General features: G+C 40.7%; 1 protein-coding gene across 4 annotated transcripts in view; it reads left to right on the top strand.

Moving 5' to 3' along the window:
• The window catches only part of PRMT8 (protein arginine methyltransferase 8), a 71,614-nt gene that overhangs the window by 22,154 nt on the left and 32,434 nt on the right, over positions 1–17,026 (top strand). For all 4 annotated transcript variants that reach the window (XM_087767023.1, XM_087767021.1, XM_087767022.1 and 1 more), the window contains one exon: positions 15,222–15,407. In XM_087767023.1, the coding sequence (XP_087623149.1) occupies positions 15,222–15,407 (186 nt within the window). The remainder of the gene's footprint in view (positions 1–15,221; positions 15,408–17,026) is intronic.

Raw genomic sequence — 17,026 nt, 5'->3', positions numbered from 1 at the left:
AGAGCCAAAGCTTTTCACAACATGAAGGAAGAATCAGGACCCACACAGGATGTCAACAGAAAAGCATGAAAGGGTGTGGGACAGCTACAGAAATGGGGTAGCAGAATGCAGACTGCCCTTGCATGCCTGAGACCTGCAGGAAGGACTGGGCTTCAACTGATACTGTGTGGTGCAAGTAGCAGTTGCTTGTTGCAAAGAGGTGCTGACAACTGTCAGGACAGTCACAGGTTGGATTTTGTGGACAAAGCATTCTACATTGTGTCCATAAATCAGGCAAGGATTGTCATTCAGTCTTAGCCAAGCGTGAGCCCGCTCTCAAAACACAGTAACATACGCTGCCTTATTTTCACGGAAATTGGGAATAAAACTCTTAACACCCATGTAGCATAAAGAAGCAGGCATTCTCTTTATTGCAGCGCTGGATGCACGGGGGATAGTTCCACGTAACATGGATGCTGTATGTTGCATCAGTCAAAGCTTATATCCCCCTGTTACATACATACGCATTGGATTTCCCAGAATTACTATACATATTCACTCTATTTGCTGGAGCTAATTATCATATTTGCATAGTCTTTACACATGCAGCCGAGTCTCCGAGGGCTTCCATGGGGAGTCTTTGATGGTCCCTGGTGGTTCCTAGTGGTTATTGAAGAAGTGTCTCGCAGTGTACTTTTAGAATCATAGAATCGTCAAGGTTGGAAAAGACCCTTAAGATCATCGAGTCCAACCGTTAACCTATCACTGCCAAGTCATTCTATACCACGTCCTCAAGCACCACATCTCTCCGTTCTTTAAATACCTCCAGGGATGGAGACTCAACCACTTCCCTGGGCAGCCTGTTCCAATGCTTGACCACCCTCTCAGTGAAGAAGTTTTTCCTAATGTCTAACCTAAACCTCCCCTGGTGCAGCTTGAGGCCGTTTCCTTTCGTTCTATCACTCGTTACTAGGGACAAGAGACTGACCCCCACCTCGCTACAACCTCCTTTCAGGTAGTTGTAGAGAGCAATAAGGTCTCCCCTCAGCCTCCTCTTCTCCAGGCTAAACAACCCCAGTTCCCTCAGCCGCTCCTCATAAGACAGGTGCTCTAGACCCTTCACCAGCTTCGTTGCCCTCCTCTGGACACGCTCCAGCACCTCGATGTCCTTCTTGTGGTGAGGGGCCCAAAACTGAACATAGTACTCGAGGTGCGGCCTCACCAGTGCTGAGTACAGGGGCACTATCACCTCCCTGGTCCTGCTGGCCACACTATTCTTGATACAGGCCAGGATGCCATTGGCCCTCTTGGCCAGGCCACCTGGGCACACTGCTGGCTCATGTTCAGGCGGCTGTCAGCCAACACCACCAGGTCCTTTTCCACCAGGCAGCTCTCCAGCCACTCCTCCCCCAGCCTGTAGCTTTGCATGGGGCTGTTGTTTTCATGAACTCTGAGTCTTTTCTTCCAGATGTGGTCTTGTCTTCTCAGGTTCCTTGTCTTAGCTTCAGTGGGTTTATCTGCACTCCCGCAGGATATGCCAGTCACAGTTGGAAAGTCATGTCCTTGGGTGCATTCCTGTCTGAGGCCCTTGATAACATTATGAATCAGCATCAATGGAAGTGCTGAGACAAAACACCCATCCCCTTATGAAAATGGCAACAGCAAGAAAGAGAAGGCAAATAGTAACAGCAAAAGCCAGGATGGAGACAGCCCCTTAATGAATAGCAATGGAGGTGGTTCAAAGTAGACTGTGTGTGATATTTCAACTAACCTGAAACCATTCAGTATAAAATTCATACATTCTCACTCCAAGGTAAGCCTGGAGAGGGAAGAGAAGATGCACTCTTCATTGTAAATCTCGAGGGGAAGTGTCTTCTGAAGTTCCAGGTGCCCAAGAGAGAACAGAGTCGGAACTTTCCTCCCACCATACACTTAACCATGCCTGTAAGGCAGAAAAGCTACTATTTTTGTTTTAGCAGCTGGGGCTCCTGAGCACAAGTTAAAGGATTTCTGCCAGTTTTCTCCCCAGTGATTTGTTTACCGTTGGTCCCTTTGCATCTGATAAAAATAAAGTTTGGAATGTCCTCAAAAAACTTTTATTCTAATGATTGAAAATGAAAATACTAGTTGCAGGTAGGTGTTAGAGTCCAATGGTCAGTCTTCACCAGTTTCTTTTAGATATTCCATGCATGGAGGGTGTAATGTTAAATATCAAATGTCTTATTAATGTTTTGTTTGAAGGCAGTTGATGTTACATGGGATTTTTCATTTAGTAAAGTGATACAAAATACACTGAAAACACAATACAAATGTGAGTCAACTGCAGTTAAATCATAATACCAATGTGATTCCCATTACTGGCTTTTGTAATATGCTCACTGTCATGACGCTGAGTGTCCCCAGTCACCGGGAAGGAATACGTGAGTTGAAGGCAGCTCAAGCCTGTTGCCCTCATTGAAATTATTCTGTTAGTTTTTCAACTTTTATACTTGATGTTGGGCTGATCCATGTAATGACTTCCCCCACGGAAGTCTGGCTAACTGAGGGAGACATTCATGCTCTTTTAATGAACTCAGGGAGAAACATTTAAACACCAGCTGATCCACTCAACTGTTGATAGCTGCTTATCTGAAACAAAGGCCACCATCTAGTCCCCTTTGTGTTGAGATAAAGTCAGCTTCTCTGCAGCAGCTGTGGTCAGTCACACCCTGCATTATTCCCCGAGTTTCGTGGGCACATCGCCCTTGCCCATCTCCAGTGAGCCTTCTTCCATTTTAGGGGTTGATTCAGAGAGTCACATTCCACCTCTAGGCGTTTAGTCAGTCACAAGAGGATGCAATACTCTGGTAACCCACACTAAGAGATGGCTGATGCCTTCAAAGTCACACAGTAAGATGGACTTAAAATCAACACAGAGGACAAAAAAGTTGCCATCCTGGTTATGACAGGTGATCAAGAGAAAATCTGTGCTATAACATATTAAGACCCAGTGAGCTACAGCTCCAAGGGAAGTGGCAGGGTGTCTTTGCTCTGTGCAGGGAAACAGACTGTTTTTTGCTAATCGACAAACAAAAGTGCCAAATGTGGGACTTCTATTGAATGCTGGTGCCTTTTTGCTCTACCACTTCAGCTCAGGAACTGCCATTTCTCAGTCTTGTTCTCCTTTCTGTCCTCATTTATCCTGCAGAGGTTAAACAGTAACAATGGATAAACCTGGATACTTCTTAGGCAGAGATCTCCTGTAGAGCTGAATTACATCTGAAACTACACTGAAGTGTAGATCAAAAGCTTAGCTCGGACATGGAGTAGGTGATCACTTGGAAATTTTTTCCCCTCCCCCATCCTAAAGATCAGCAAAGCCTACAGAATATAATGTCTTCCTAGAACTGTTGTGAAACATCTGAAGCCCAGTGAGAGGGAAAGAGAATGACTGGGATATCAGGTGCAAAGTGACTTTCAGGGATCAGTGCATTAGAAATTTGCTAAGCAGAGGAGGGCTTCCATTAAATTTTCTGCTAATTTAAGAACATAATTTGTACAGATAGAATACTCTTGTTATTTTTGTTAATAATTAGCCTCTAAAAATAGCACAGCTCTACTTTTTCATGTGAATTTCAGCTTACTGCCTGATACTGAGAAAAGGCCTAAAAATAACTGGTTTTATAGTTGATTAGCACTTTCTGGTTCTTGTTCCTTGTCACTAGTCAGTCAAGATGATAATGGGATGGGGAAGAGGCTGTCCAGTGGTACAGCTATTTCCCCTACAAGAAACACATCATGAGCATTGATAATGGGGGCTGTAGCCCCCTGCCTTTTCTCAACAGATTTTCATGCACTTGCCAGGGTGATGTAAAGTAGCTTTAAAGTACCAAGCTATTTTTCCTTCCTTTCCACTTTGTGTCCATCTTGAGTAGTTTCTCATAAGGAGGTATATCACTTGTTATTTATTTGTACATCACTGGAACCATGATTCTGTTCAGTAAGACAGGCACTTATGCAGCAGCTATGATAGTAGCAACCAATAAGAAAATCACAATAGAAAGTTCACACTTCTCTGGCTTTGTAGCTTCATAAATCTTTATGCAATGATCTGCAACAGAGTCTTCCTCTTCACTGCGCTCAACTTTGATATTTTCAGTACAGGCTCCTGTAACTTCTGTTGCTATTTCTACAACAAGCTGTGCCTTGTGATGTGAGGCATTTTAAAGTAATCTGGCACATGAATCTCTCTCTTGGAGATAAATAAAAACCATCAGTCACGTTTACATTTCTGCGCACGGCTTCCAGATAACCGTAGCATGTCTTCCCTGGCTTATAGCTGATCACAAAGTGAAAACAATAGCTAACAAAGCTAGGCTTTCATGCCTCAGAAAGTGATCCTGTCCTTAAAACTATTCCCCCCCCCCCCCCCCCAAAAGAGCTGAATTGCCTAGTCATCCTTAAAATACAACTAACTACCATCTGTTAACAGGCCCCAACATTCTGACTATAGATCCCTGTGCACCATTCATGGCTTCATAGCCATGATGATAAATAGTCTGTAATTCAGAATTTATGAGGAGTTACATGAGCTTACCTAGGTGACACACTATGGAGGCTTCTTTTATAAGGCCTTGCACACTGAATGTTGGCCTCTGCAGAGAAAGGGCAGTCTTTTTATTCTCCAGTGCAGTCTGTCTACACTGTGAGCTATACTGTAGAAAAGAAGTATTAAGGTGACACTGATGAAACCTCTCTGGTGCACATAGAAGGGAAGGGGCCAACAAGGGCAGAACAGTGAGAAACCTAGATCCTTCTCCCAGCTAGTCCAACTAGTTTGTGCGAAGGCAGTCCTAGAAAACTGCCTCATTATTTACTGAGCCCCACATTACAGGAGGAAAAGGAACTGAATCATGACTTGCTAAATAACAATATAGGCTTTGAGCTACTCCCAGGGAAACATAGCATGGAACAATTTCTTCATCCTATTTGATTGCAGAGTGCCAGATATACCCGAGCAGCAAAGAAACATCACTCATCAGGAACCTTGAACTGTCAGCGTTCGTGTGCACACATGAAGAGCTATTACCCTTGTTCCAGCTACTGCCTCACAGTACCCAGGTGCCCTAGAACTAGTGTTGGATTGACAGGACTTGAAGACCACTCAGCCAGCTACACATAAATCTGAGGGTTTCCATCCTGTCTCAAAAAATGAAGCAAGGCTGGTGCTATTTGGCTACTTATATTGCAGCCTACAAGGGGAAGGGAAAGAGTAACAACTGTAGTTTAAGCCAGTGCTGTTATGGCAATATGACACCTTTGCAACCTTCTCACTCTGCCATGGTGAACCTGATCATGGGAGTTGGAAGTGGTAGTGTGAGTTTGGCCCCTGAACAGCACAATGTAGCTGAGTGTTACTTGTTGTTGGTATAGCAGTGCTTGCCCGATGGGACATTAAAATATCAGTATCAGTGCAAGTAGTAAGCATTTAATGTTAACAATTGTCACTACCAAATATAGAGGTGACTCTGCAATGAATGCTGAGGAATGAAATTTATACAGTTTATTTTTAGATTCCTTGAGTTTGTGACCAATATTTTAAAATCATCTGGAAGACCCAATGCATTTTATTAATGCAAAGATATTTCTTCCCCTTGTGCAACTCCCTGAAAGGCAAATCAGAAATAAAATTACACTAAACTTGGAAAAGTTCTTTATTTCCCAGAGACTATAGCCTAATTCAAATGGAAAATTCTGCTATCAGCTTTTCTTCTTTCAGCACTTTCAACAATAGGCAGACAATAGACATACCTCAAACCTTCCCTCTGAACTACCGCAAAAGCTAAGCCTCTAATAGCCCTGTCAGAACAACAGGCTGTTTTCCCTTCTTATATCTGTGCATCTTGATTGCTTTTGTTCTAGAGAGTTTTGGATGTAGTGCTGCAAAGATAAGAGATCTGTCAAAATTCCTGAACACCGGAAATCTCAGAAGGAAAATCTGTTGCAGGAAAACATACCACATAGTTTATACCTATTGCTTTTTTTTAGAAGAGAAGGAAAAGTATTCCATGGTGATCAGTCAATTTAAGTGCTCCCTGGCCTTTAATGGCTATTTTAGGTATTAGGTGCACTTCAAATTTTGATAGAAGTAATACCAACTATGTAATATATGGCTGGCAATAACATTCTTAATTCTCACAGTTGACATCAGTTTTTAATTTTAAATTCCCATGATGATATCAGAATTTCACCCAGTGAACACTGATAGGCTGAGGACCACTCGTTAAGGCACCTTCCTGTTTTTCACTACTGTAATGTCTCAGCTTCTATCAAATGAATGAAATTATATTCTCACCTTCTTTAGTCAGAAAAGGAGAACAATAAAAAGGTAGGAAGGTTTTTTTTTTCATCATTTGGGTTTTTTTGCCTTTCATGAATCCTTAAAAGGGATGGGATGCCCCAGTGGAAAGCAGGAACTTGCAGTGTTACCATGTCAGACATAGCTGTAAATCTGCATGAGGCGGGAAGCTGCAACCTGCAAGAGCCACTGGCCTTGTGAGGCTGCTGTTTGCAGTTTGTGCTGCTCTGTGATCTACACACCAGAGTAAACTTTTCAGACTGGATTCTGGAACAGGAGAAAGGCTGCTGTAACATGCAACAACCAAAAAGCCCATACTTCTTAGCAAGGCACCAAATTCAGAAGAGCTTTATTAGACAGCATGCTGTTCCTAACTGTCCTGATACATGGTACTGAGCCAGAAAAAGGCTGAGAAGTCTGGAATGTCTCCCAGAAACACCATAGCCCTGATGGTCTAGCCTTTATTTCTCAACCTGCCAGATTTACTTACAGGTGTCAGTCTTGTGTCAAAATAACCAGTGTGCTTGAGTATATCCACGTCTTCCATTCCTGATTACACTGAAGAATGGAAACAAAACCATAGAACATCCAGCCACAGAACCATCCAGCTTGCCTCCTTCATGAGTTTTAAAATTCTTCTCTGTTTAATTCTCTACCTTTCAGATTCTTGACTCATGAGACAGAGACCATTTTACTGTAACAAATCGATATGCTGTATATTTGGAGGGAACAGCATGGTTATATGTGGAGATTCGTTTCCAGGTTATTGATTGCAGTAACTTAGTCTCTATGAAATGAAGAATGAATTTAGCCATCTACCAGCTGTATTTCACTTTTAATATTATCCACCAGAGGGCATGATTCCCCACTGAGCTGAAGGTTGCGAAGCTCTCTGACTTCAATAGGTTTGAGACTTTAGCCAGCGTTTCAGAAACTCCTCACCGTGCAACCTAGCTCGGTCCTCATGAGGCTTAAGGGGCTTCAAACAAACAGATGGTCAACAGAGTCTAATGGCAGACCATCTGCTCTACACAACTGAGTATAGGTGAAAGCACAAGGAATTTCTCCAGGTGTTCCCTGTAACAAGGATCTTGTAAACCAAGGTATTGCAGTTAAGTCTGTGAGATTAAATCTATCACATGCCAAAGACAATCAAAATGCAACCTTGTCCTAAAGAAAGGTACCTCTGAGCACTTTTAAAATAATTATTTGCCAGCCTTTCATGAGGTACTTTTCAAAGAGTGAATTTCAGTTAATAGTAATAACATTTCTCTCATATTTCCTTCTGTTCTATGCTGAACTAGAACTGTTCATGCCCTGCACTGGACCTTCTACTCTACATGCGTTGCAAAATCTCCATCTTTAAAAAAAGGAACGCAACTTCAGTTAAACGTCAACATCCATAACTACAATTTGTCACCTATTTTTTTGCTGCTGTACCCAAGCTGCACTGTAATGTGCAGTAAGCAGTGAAGAGGGCAGGTTGGATGAAGAGCATTTTTATTACCTGCACCAGCACACAGAATGGTCTAGAACTGCTCAGACTTTTATAAATGCTACAGATACTTAACATCACTCCCATCCTTACATTCTGTCATCTCATTTCCTATCATTTCAGTCCAGTTCTGTTACATGTAGCTTCAAAAGCTTTTCATTCCAGAGTGTCATGTCCTTGTGTTCTTCTCATAACATGCATTCTTTAATCTCATCAGAACAGGTTCTGTTCCTACTGTGTGTACAAATCTATAAACACAAATTTATAAGCCACCCCACAATCTGCACTAGGATCAGGTTTATACATTTATCCTGCCATTGCCACCTGTATCTCCTGCATAGTACAAATATAAATGTCCATGTCTTGCTATCATAGAATAATATAGGTGGAAGGAACCTCTGGAGGTCATCTAGTCCAGCATCCTGCTCTGATAAAAGATAACTTTAAAGCTAGATTGGGCTGCTAAGGACCTTCTCCAGTTGAGTTTTGCAATCTACAAGGTTGGAGACCCCACAGACCCTCTAAGCATTTGTTTCAGTGGTTAAGCTCTATTAGGGGGAAGAATTATTTCTTTATACCCAAATGGAAATTTGCTTCCTTAATTTGTGACTGGTCACTAAGAAGATTCTGGCTTTTCCCCAATAGATAGAATTAAGAATTAAGAATTAAGATAGATAGAATTAAGAATCTTGACAATATATAGTAGCCTGGGTCAGATCCCCAAAGGTATCACAGTTCCTATCTTGTATTTACATTTAGATACCTAAATTCCTTTTTAACTTTCAAACAACAAGTAACAGATTTGCCAGCCTTTGTGATCTTTGCATTCCTTCTTGCTACTCAGTGTTAATTCTGCTGCAGCTTAAATATGCCAACCATGCCTTTATCATACTGAAGACCTGCTTCCATCTTTGACTTTTTGAGGATTTGGACACTTAGTGTGCAATCAAGTTCCATGTATGACTGCTCAGTCTCAGTTGTTCTGGACAGAGGCTTTATTGTAAAGCAAACAATAGAGCCTCGAATTTCAGAACGTGCTTCAGTGTTTTCACAATATTTTTACTATCACCATTACCTTAGGGATAACATGTAGCAGTTGTAATGTACTCTAAGCTGTACTTGTCTGTAAAGGACAATGAATTTTCTGCTGATAATAGATAGACAGATTTATCCATGACAGGTTGATCTGGCATTTCAAACACTCCATGTAGAAGGTTCAGAGCAGCACTTGACTTTGAAGTAGCTGAAAAAGTAGCTTCAAAGCAAGCAGTTTTAAGAATCAGTTCTCTATCCCAATTTTCTTACAGAATCTTTCTGGCTAGATTTGCAGTTTTAGAGTTTACAGAGATTTGCAGTTGCATTGAACTCATAGTTGTCTGCAATTTACAATAAACTGAACCTAATTTTTATCAAGCAGAAAGTAGATTTGTAGCTGCTGAGGAACTGGCTATTTCATCCTGATTATGAGAAATATCACAACATAAAGCCTCCACTAAGGAAAACAAAATCCACAACGAAAGGCAAACATTCTTTACTGGTCTTTGAAAGCCCTACTTCCTGAAAACACGTACCTAATGTAAATATATATAACATCCTTGTTTCCAAGCAGTAATGTCTGTCTGCAGCTGAATGTTTGTCTCATCTGGTCTCTGTTAGAACAACTCCTTGATTTCTGGCCATTTTGCGCTTCTTGTGAACTTCACGTCCTTAGCATAAAAAGGTTTTTCCATGAGTAGGGGAGCTAATGAAACCTTGTTTCCTGCAAGTACACGCTCTTTATCCCCTCATCGCCCAACTTAGTTCTGAGCTCTGCCTAGAGTTCTTCCTACATCTTCATTACCGATCATACAGTATGGTCAGTCTGGAGACTACATATTACACATCTAACACAAGCCAGTTAGCTTAATAAACTTAGAGCAAGTAGAAAGAATGACAACTGAAATCTGTCTGCTTCAATTTCAGTGGATTATCAAATTGACTATTCTTCTACCTAATTTGCGATTTTCAAGAAATGTATAGGAATACAAATGTGTTTGATATTTCCACTCTTTCAAATTAGACTGGGTTGGACAAGCTCAGAAGTTATCAATGGGAGACACAGACAAGATACTGTGGCAACTTAATTTCCTCAGAAAATCAGATTAAAACTTCTCAGATAATGGACCAGATTCTTTGCTCAATCCAAAGATCACTTAAGATATGCTCCCACAAACCTGGGACAAAGACTTACTTCAAAAGGATACAAGATAAAGGTGTCAAGGCAGGGTTTAGCCTGTACCATTGTGTAATGACTTCCAAGAAGCTGTTGTAGAAGTAAGCCTAAATTTTGGCAGGAGGATACCAAATACCTCTTTTATTTGGCTATGCCTTTGTATCTGCAGCAGGAAGAAGCTGTCTTGTTGGAACTGCTATGGTGACTGCATACCAGGTGATAATTTCTTGCATGCTAAAGGTGTAGATTGTTAAATTCAGACTAATGAAAATGGTGCTAGGTATATTCTATTCTAGTAGTTCTGACACAGAAAGCTTCTGGCCCAAGAAATAAGTATAATCAACATTTAGATACGATAAAATCATTTGTTTAAAAAGAAGAGAATGCTGAAACTGAATCATATTAAACTATAATTCCATTCTTAATGAGTGTAGTTTCTTAATGAAAGGGTAGGCATTTCCAGACAGAAGATACTGTTAACCTTTTCAATGCCATAAAAATGTCATAGATAACTAAGAATTTGTAAAGGAGAAAACACTGCAGTTTGAACAACAGTTTTACAAGGATTGGAATTTTAACCTCCAGCCCTGTGTCTCCATCGTAATATCAAGAAATGAACATTGAAATTCAGGTTTCTTTTTACTCTACACACCTCAGTGTTTGTCACAAACCTCCTAAAAAATGTTTTTTGCATATTTCACCATCTTGCCTCTCTGTATCTAAAAGGCTCAAATTTTCAAAATAGCCTATGATTTTTGAATACCGAGTTCTCTTTTGTATTATGGGAATTCTACATCCATGTTCACTTAGGTCCACTTTTCAAGAAAGAAGAATTTCAACAGTTTCCATTGATGCACATGGGCAACTCCACATACCTGAAAGTCACATCCATCACTGGAATGACTATATGTGTTTTAGAAATCTATATCAAGACATTCAGGTGTGAGATTTTGAGAAATGAATGAGAGTTATGAATTTTGCCTTTTATAAAAATTCAAAGCTTTTAAAAAAGCAGTCCTGTGCTAATACCTTTGATGCATCTGTAATCTACCGATCTTACCCACAAAGAAAGAGTAAAGAAACTTGATTTAATTTTTAAAAGTAGGAAAATATTCCCTGATCTCCTTTGACTTAAGTGTTGAAAGGATACAAAGCAGCAGGACCTAAGTCCCATAGCAATGATAGAAAAAGATTGCTTCTCAGATCCTTCAGACCCTCCAACTCTATCTTCAGTGCAAATGGGAGATGGAAAAATAGAGGGCTGCACATTTAGCATAGTGATGAATGGATTCTGAAGCAGCTGCTTGCATTCTTTCAAACTTCATCTGCATTAGCAGTGGCCACTATTCTGGAACTGTGTGCAGCTGCCTGGAATCCATATTTTTAATAAATATGGTTTATTCAGATAGAATTTGTTAGATTCTTTTCATTGATGTTAGGTTTACCCCCAGCCAGGAGTAATTCAACAGATGAGTTGTTTCTGACAGGTGCTAAGCTTGTACATCATATCAAGGATTCTTTTCAGTTCTGGAAAGAATACAGGAAGCTGTCTTTCCTTGATAGCTTTTCTCTTGGAGGCATGTTTTCTCCTAAAGCAGTTATACCATATCCCTAAAAGCTTAGTTGTTTCTAGTTTAGCAAGCACAGAGCTGTACACCTGAAGACTTTATTGTTTCTGATAGAAATAATAGCTTGCATTAAATTTCTTTATTTTGTAATTGCCCACTGTGTTTATATGTTTTCCCCAGGTATTTGTTGTCACAGGACATGAGTTACTCTTGACTGAAGTTGTTCACAGTGTCTATAGCAAATCTATGATAAAGGGATTTCCTGATCCCCACTCACAAAATAATCCTTGTAATTGTGACCTTGCCTTGCGCTTTCAGAATTGCAGTGCTACACACAGAAATTATAGCAGTGGGTATTACAGATGCTGCAAAAAATTACATCATTTTAATTTGAAAGGTCTGTGTTGTGTTAATATGCTGTCGTGATTTAACCCCAGCCAGCAACTAAGCACCACACAGCCACTCGCTCATCCCCTGCCCCAGTGGGATGGGGGAGAGAATCGGAAGAGTAAAAGTGAGAAAACTCATGGGTTGAGATAAAGACAGTTTAATAGGTAAAGCAAAAGCTGCTCACACAAGCAAAGCAAAGCAAGGAATTCATTCACTACTTCCCATCGGCAGGCAGGCGTTCAGCCATCTCCAGGAAAGCAGGGCTCCATGACATGTAACAGTTACTTGGGGAGACAAATGCCATCATGCCAGATGTCACCCCCTTCCTTCTTCTTCCCCCAGATTTATATGCCAAACATCACGTCATATGGTATGGGATATCCCTTTGGTCAGTTGGGGTCATCTGTCCCAGCTGTGTCCCCTCCCAACTTCTTGTGCATTCCCAGCCTACTCGCTGGTGGCGTGGTGTGAGAAGCAGAAAAGGCCTTGACACGGTGTAAGAACTGCTCAGCAATAATGAAAACATCTCTGTATTATCAACACTGTTTTCAGCACAAATCCAAAACATAACCCCATACTAGCCACTATGAAGAAAATTAACTGTATCCCAGCCAAAACCAGCACATATGCCTAAACTAGAAATGAAGCAGCTGATTTAAAGTCCCTGTCACAGAGTGCTGCTGGCTGAGAAGATCACCACCCCTATCCAGTTTTCTGTTACCCCTTCTACATGAGGCTATGATACCCATAGCACAGGATGGACAGTGCATGACCTAATGGTATTCACAGCCTAACATTGTCACACAACCACCATCAACACATTTTACCACGGACTGCTTGGCTACAAACTAAGATAGCTGAGTAGCAGACCTAATAGGCTTCTACATCTTCCATTTACACAGGATATGTATTCTCTGGCAGAGATGTAGATGGACAGTTGAGAGCAGTAAGTCTTCAGGTACTTTAGATAAACTTGAAATGTACTGTAATTTAAAGGTCTAATACTGCCTCAGTAGCTTAATAAAAGTTATCTTGCCACTCCTTAGCTGTAGCAGAATTCAGCTGTCTTGCAGACTATGAGATAACTGTTAATTCCTATACACCAAACAAAATCATTCAGGCAACTTTCCTACCCCGAGTTTCTGAATTTAGTTTCATTCATATCTTTAGTCAGAATAAGCCTTGTTCTTAAACCCTGTCTAAACAAATTCCATGCAGCCAGGAGCAAAACTGATATTGCCCGAGACCCAGGCAGAAGATTCACCTTCAAGACTAGTCTCTTTTTCCTGTAGAAAATGCTTTCTATTGTACAGCAAACCACATCTGAATTTGTAGTTTGACAGCAGTAGAAATGCTAATATCCCTTTGGTTTAATTTACAAAAACCATCAGATCTTCTCTCTAGTAGGTAGCTTTTGAGCAATTGCCTGTGCCTCGTATCTGGAGACCTTCTTACCTAAGACAGGAAGAGAATGAGGAGTTCAGTGACTGTTATATTTACATATTCTGCTTATAAAATGATGCATTTAGGATTTAGGAGAAAAGTGTAAGACCTTACAGAGTTCATGTTAAATTAAAACAAAATTCCAAACATCTATATTTTAAGTCTTTGTAATCCAACAGACGAATACAGAAAGGACTATAGGACAAGGTAACTGCCAAAATTTGATAGTGTGTACACCAATGGAGAAAAACGTTAGGATATAACCTCAAGTATGTAATTAAAAGTATCAGGATTAAATTTGGAAGGGTTGAATATTACAAGCAACACCTTGACAGAAGGACTGTCAAGGTGTTGCTTGCAATGAACAGGCAATGAAATAGTTTCTTAACAGAAATGACTGCAGATGGACATTTTAAAACTAGACAGGACAGAAATACAAATACCAATTGGGAACAATTATATTCTGAGTGGGAGGTGAACTGGGTGAGGTGATAAAGTCAATAACATCAGAAATAGAAAAGATGTACAAATAAAGCACTTCTGGATCTTTGGGGATGAAAAGTGTTACAGGAACATAAACCACTAGTATTAATTTTTCACAGATAGACCAAAGAAACCACCAAAAGATGACACATTTAAATCTTCAAATGAACAAGGGAAAAAGTGTGTTGGGGTTTGGTTGGTTTTTTTTTTATATTGAAGTTAGCTGAACTAGGCTAATTGATGCTATTCAGAGTGAGTATAAGGGAATCTAGGAGAGACTCAGGCAAATCTGGTCCCCACTGGGCAACTACTAAATCTGAAAATAAAAAAAAAGTAAAAGAGGAGGTGACATATTTTAAGTTGGATTGACCTTCTTAATATATGAAGTTTTTGACCCATAATTTGCAGGTGACTTAGTGTGCATGTGAAGCTGTAGCATTTTCTCAGTCTTTCTCAGTTTTCAGCATTTTGCTTCATGTTAAATATGAAAGTTGTAGATGTACTTATGGGCCAGACCATGGTCTCTGTCTCATGTTTGTGAAACGTTCTGTCTTTTGTCTTAGATGCTACAGGTGTCAAATCTGAGTCAAGAGGGTGTGAGCATTCTGTCTCTGTTGAAATTTTGGTGTTGGCGATGCAATACGCAAGGAAAATGAAGTGCAGTGGGCCAGGGGGTATGGGTAACATAACTCGTGCATCTCCCAACAACAGAAAACTAAATTAAGGGATCACGTATCCCACACATCTCCCTACAGTGCTTTCTGGACATGCTGAGAGACTTTCAGATATTGTGAGCATTCTCAGACCTACTTCATCAATACAGCCAGATACTTTACCTGACAACTAAGAATCAATTGTGAATCCTGTCCTTCTTGTTGGCAACACTGTGTTCAAAAGCCTTTGATTGTGAGCTCTTCTTTGCAGGGGAACTATTTATTTATTACAACTTACCTCTCACAAAGGTGTGGCAGTTTGACGGAAGGACATTAAAGGAGAAAACCTAGCTCTTAACTGCCTTGTGTCAATATTTAGAGTCACCCACTTCAGCCAACACCAACAATTTGCCATTACTTTGCACTGATGTAGGTATCTGCAGAGGAACATCAAGGAAAAAGCCATTAAAGAAATTTTCCAAGAGACAGTAAATAAGTTAAAGAACCAGGAACAGAAGGCAGCCTAAGTTTCACTTATGATACCCCAGGTGTCTTTGATCTTACTGTCTCCTAGCTAGTTACAATAATATCACTATGCTAGACATAGAGAGAAATGTTTTCTTTTAATGATGCCTCTTAACAATATTCCATGTTCTCCTAGGTTTGCCCCATCCCATCCCAGCCTCCTCAGCCTACTGTTGTTCCAAAGCCAGTTCAATCTGTCATACATGTCCCATTGCAACCAAGCTGCCCGGGCAGAGGAAAGATGGCAAAGCTCATCAATCCAGAAGAGATGACATCCAGGGATTATTACTTTGATTCTTATGCTCACTTTGGAATTCATGAGGTAATATTTATTTTTATTTCAGCAATTATTTAATAATAATAATAACAACAACAACAACAATAATATCTTTGATTTATTAGTTATTTATCCCCCTCCCACTTGCTCATGATCATATTCCTCTGCCTTTCCTCAGAAGATTGTATAATCTCGTTAAGTGCCATAGGTATTACCCACTTCTCTAAAGACCTGTACTCAAAACCTCTGCCCCACTTAGATCCTTACATATGAGTTCTCCACAGAGCTTATATTAGCTATCTGTACAGTGGTAATCCTCATGAGTGCATCAATTTAGTGCATTTATGAGAGCTGCAAACTAATCCAACCACACATGGAAACTACCTTATTGCTAAGTTAGGTCTTTTGTTCTCTTGCATATTTGAGCACAGATGCCAGCAGAACAGCTACTCAACTGACATTAGAAGCCAAGTAATTTCTGGCATGTTACTTGAATGCACAGACTGCATTAATGGGAACATATAGCCCAATAGCCTCCAGTAAATACACTCCTGGAAAGAATTACAAATACACAGTGGACCATATTTACCATCAAAAAGTTGACTGTAGACCAATTCTAAAGAAGACACTAATATTTATGTGACCCAAGAGGATGGGATCTTAAAGACTTGGATGTAAAAAGGCCAACAATGTGAAATCAGTGGCAGTTTTCACAAACCACATAACAAACAATATCTATTTCCATTACTCTAGTAATTGTTTGTGGGACGTATACATAAACAGAAGATTTCTATCTGCCAATTACATCTTGCCAGTGTAACATTCAGAAGTTCAATCCAAGAATGGGAGAAGACAGGAACAATTGACTTGGAAGGACACCTAAGAGAAATATTGAAGACACATCAGAGACCTCAAATCAGATTGAGCTCCTGATGGAAGGGTGCAGCTCAGGGAGTGCAGGGAGTACCTCGGGCTTCTTGCTGAGGCTGGGAAGCGGGAGGTTGCCTCCTTGCCTGCAGGACGCGTGCAGTTGTAGAGGATCTGTGTCAACAAGTAAAGGAGCTGCTAGAGGAGGTTGGCAGACTTTGCAGCATCAGGGACATGAGGAAGAGACTGACTGGATCTTCTCCAAGATCTTGAAGGTACAAGAGTCTAAATCCCCAACTGTACTGAAAGGAGGGGCAGAGTCTGTACTTATCAGGTTTGGAAGTGGAGATTTCTCTGATGGTGAAGGCTGGAAACTTGTGACTCTGGCAACAGGAAGAAGGCTTCTGATCCACTTGCAGATCTCTAGCTACATAATAGATTCAGTGCCTTCATTGTAGATGAGGGGCAGGAAGTTCTGTCCAACAAAGCATCAGAACCAGTTGGTCCTGAGCCACAATTAGGCACTGGGAGGAAGCAACAAGTGATAGTAGTGGAAGGCTCTCTCCTGCAGGGCACAAAGGCCCCCATCTGCTGACCTGACCTGATGTCTAGGCGTTTGGATCTGAGACCTTGCGGAGAGGCTGCTGACATTTTGTCCAGCCCTTAGACCAGCCTTGGATTACTACTGCTGCTCTTCCATGTGAGCACCAATGAGACCTAGAGCATATCAAGCGTGCACAGCTCTTAGGATGATGATCAACAGCAAGGTGTGCCAGGTGTTTTTTTTGCCTCAATTC

The sequence above is a fragment of the Nipponia nippon genome, unplaced genomic scaffold, assembly GCF_047370975.1.
Source record: "Nipponia nippon isolate SJK-2023a ecotype South Korea unplaced genomic scaffold, ASM4737097v1 scaffold_3, whole genome shotgun sequence".
NCBI lineage: Eukaryota > Metazoa > Chordata > Aves > Pelecaniformes > Threskiornithidae > Nipponia > Nipponia nippon.
Note: the sequence above shows the minus strand (reverse complement) of the source record. Positions and strands in the feature narration are given on the sequence as shown.